The 3606-nt window shown below is 27.9% G+C and overlaps 1 protein-coding gene across 2 annotated transcripts in view; it reads right to left on the bottom strand.

Annotated features, from left to right (window-relative positions):
- Positions 1-1604: 1604 nt before the first annotated feature.
- The window catches only part of LOC116851365 (tetraspanin-33-like), a 5869-nt gene continuing 3867 nt past the window's right edge, over positions 1605-3606 (bottom strand). For both annotated transcript variants that reach the window (XM_032830697.1, XM_032830698.1), the window contains exon 6: positions 1605-2022. In XM_032830697.1, the coding sequence (XP_032686588.1) occupies positions 1786-2022 (237 nt within the window). In that variant the 3' untranslated portion in view covers positions 1605-1785. The remainder of the gene's footprint in view (positions 2023-3606) is intronic.

The raw sequence follows: 3606 nt of genomic DNA, 5'->3' as shown, positions 1-3606 counted from the left end.
TATATATATATATATATATATATATATATATATATATATATATATATATATATATATATATATATATATATTACGGAATGTAATTAAAGTGTATAAGTTTTATACATTTGGTAATTAAATGAGTCATCACACAATGCAACTTCGCTATGTCGCTAAAGCCGTCTTCAATCAGTTTTGAGCGTTATTGTAAACAATTTTTATGCTCTTTCAAACAATGGTATTGATTATGTATTCTATTCTATTCTATTTAACAATTTTATTATGATTCACAGAAAAAGATTGGTTCAGAATTTTTCGACGAATTTTCATAAAAAAGCACAAGTAGTGCTACTACATAAATAGTGTAAGTGAATTAGTTTACTTTCCGTATATGCACGCAAGTGTACATATACACATGATTAACAGCCATGAATAGAGAAAACTTTTGCACAATTTTAACAAAATTATTTAAAAATAAAAATAATTAACAAACATTTGATGATTTTGTTTATACATCTAATTAATAAAGTAAATTTTTCAAGATTTCTTTATGGGATATAGATTTCTAATTTTATGGATTTCTCTCCCTGGCTCACTAAATGTAGTTATATTGAGTTATGTCAGAAACAAGAAATCGTAAGTGATTTTTTTATAGCAATATATAATATTGGAAATTAATTCTTTTTATGCATCATCATATTAAATAGTATTTGATATCACAAAATAAAATAACTACAATGGGAGCCAGAAATTTTAAAATTATTGTTTGCAATTAATTTCAATATTATTTGGACATTTTTCTCAATACAATTTTGAATATAGCTGATGGTAAAAAGAGATTATGAAGACTTGAAGAACTTAATTTTTTAAAATTAATGAAAAAAATGTTCTTTTATTGGATCTGGACATCCTTTTATTGGCTGTGACCAAACTGCATTCAGAAAGATATCCAAATCATATTGAAATAATGTTGTGCATAATCTATGGAAGAAATATTAAAATTTGCACACGATTATTGACATTATTTCAATTCTTATAAAACAAACTAGCATATTACTTATTTCATAATATTACTCAATCAATGATACAATTTTATATCAGTATGTCGAAAACTATGACTTATACGTTTTAACTAACTCTCGCATTAGAAATATTATATAATATCGCAATAAAATATAAATATATATGTATATATCAGATCTGAATATATCTTTAATAAGCGAGTTATATTTCGCCAAAAATGTTTGATACCGTCATAAGATCGAAAATGTACTTCTAATAAAAAAGTTGTAAAGCTACAATAACGAAAAAATAAAAGATATTATGTTGCGAGAAATACGGATATTTACATGTATTCGTCGTTTATAAGTTTCTTAACATCACGCAACATAACACAATGTATGCTCAACAAAGTTGAGTGTACATACTACACTCTTTCACTTTTGTCTTTAATAGCACATTTAAATTGTTGATTCCGCATTATCTTTCATTATTGTGACAAGCAAACTCTTATCGATACTTGATTGCAAATGTATCATCCCCTATGACGTTCTAGAAAATGAAGGCTAATCGATACATTTACACCTTGCTTACGTACAAGTGAAAGTAATTTTTGAAATAAAGAACGAGTTTGATGAGGGACAAAATGCATAGTACATATAAAGAGATCGCAAAAAGGACAAGCAATGCCATTCGCGCGTTAATATTAGTCTCTGTGTCTTGGCCGCGCGACCGACCGCCACCGCTGGCCACCTGCCTGTTGGCTGAAGAATGTATCTGGTAACGGTAGGTGGCCTGAAGTCAAGCTCAGGAATGCCAGCGTGACTTTTGCAACTCGATCTGTCCTTCTAACGTCTTTGCAAGATAAATCACGAAAAGTTGACTGAGTGCGATACCTAGGGCAATACCAGCTATTGTGTAGAGATTACGTTCCGCCCAGCTACGCACGATCTCGATGCATCCGCTAGTCCAGACTTTTTTGCTCGCTTCCGACACTGGTAATACTTGGACTTTATAGCCACACATAATATTTACAAGTCCGCTCTGAAAATTTCAAATATTTTATTGATTAAGTATACTTAAGGATACTCTTGTCTTTTAACACTAGAATTTCCAAAAACAACTTCCTTTGAACACCTAAAATATTTATTTTTACTCTTTGTAATATTTTAAAGCTTTTTTTATTCCTTATTATTCAAATGTATTTTGAACATGCTGAAGGACATACATAATTCCGAAAAAATATCAAAATTCGGAAAATAGAGCAATATCTCATAATTCCAACAAAACTGAATACCAGGACAAACTCCCGAGATACAATTTTGCCGAAATATTGAAAGCATGTTTCATTACGTTATGAAACGTTATCATATGAACGTACGAATATCAAGAAAATCTCTCGAAATACTAGAAGCATGAAATTTTCCTGAAATTATAATATTGAAATCAATAAAATGAAATATGTGACATTATTGTATAAATATCTATGAAGTTTATATAAACAATATACAGAATATATCGACAACTTGAATAAAGTTCTCTAAAAAAATATAAAATTTTAATTCTAATATCACCACAAGATCGATATTCGAAAAGACTTCATTTAACTGTTGTTACATTCTATAATTATTTATATGAGAACCAACATTCATACAAAAACGCTATATTGTAATAACTTTAACATTATACTTTTAGGGCAATTTCGTGCTTCCAACATTTAATTGTCTCAGTACTTGGATTTTAATATATAATAATAATTGATAATATATAATAATAATTAATAATATATAGTAATTGTATGTTTTTAATATTTCAAAAGATTGTTTTGACACTTAGTTTTTGAGATTATAAGGGTGTCCCATTTTAACTTTCACACCGAAGTATCTTGAAATATACAAAAAATACGGAAAAATGTTTCAAACAAAAATTATGATTTGATGGAGAACATAAGAAGATACTATTAGTTTGACCTTGGGTGGCGCCGCCAACTTCAGGTCGAAATCAACTTTGCTTTTTTAAATAGAAATATGTACTTTTTATCACGGAATTTTATTCTACGCAAAGAAACAAATAACTTTTGTTTGAAAACATTTTTTATACGACCTCGATTTTCTAAGATATTTACAGAAATATCTACAAAATTATTGGTATCAATAATTTTTTACTCGAATTCTATCAACTTTACCGAAAAATAGAAAGAGATAAAAATTATCTATTTTCTTCTCATAGAGCTCTGAAAAATTTTTCAGAAAATTTTAATTTTTAGTATTGCATTAATAAGCCACAAAAGTGACTTTCCCGGCAGTCTAATAGGTTTTCTACAATAAGCCATTAGTCGTAACGCATAACGCATAACACATAAGGCATAAGAGAATTCACCAATCAGAATTCTTCATTTATATTCTGAAGGACTGCAATTGGTGAATTTTCTTATGCGTTATGTGTAATGATTAATGGCTTATTGTAGAAAGCCCATAAAAGGGTTTTAAAATATGCACCCTGATAATTCTTCAGCTAAGCATATTCAGTAAAAATGTTTCAGACAAAAGTTATATGGTTTGATAGACAATACATATATATATATATATATATATATATATATATATATATATATATATATATATATAT

This window comes from Odontomachus brunneus, unplaced genomic scaffold (genome assembly GCF_010583005.1).
Source record: "Odontomachus brunneus isolate Ranch 3 - 2012 unplaced genomic scaffold, Obru_v1 Obru_scaffold_173, whole genome shotgun sequence".
Taxonomy (NCBI): Eukaryota; Metazoa; Arthropoda; class Insecta; order Hymenoptera; family Formicidae; genus Odontomachus; species Odontomachus brunneus.
Note: the sequence above shows the minus strand (reverse complement) of the source record. Positions and strands in the feature narration are given on the sequence as shown.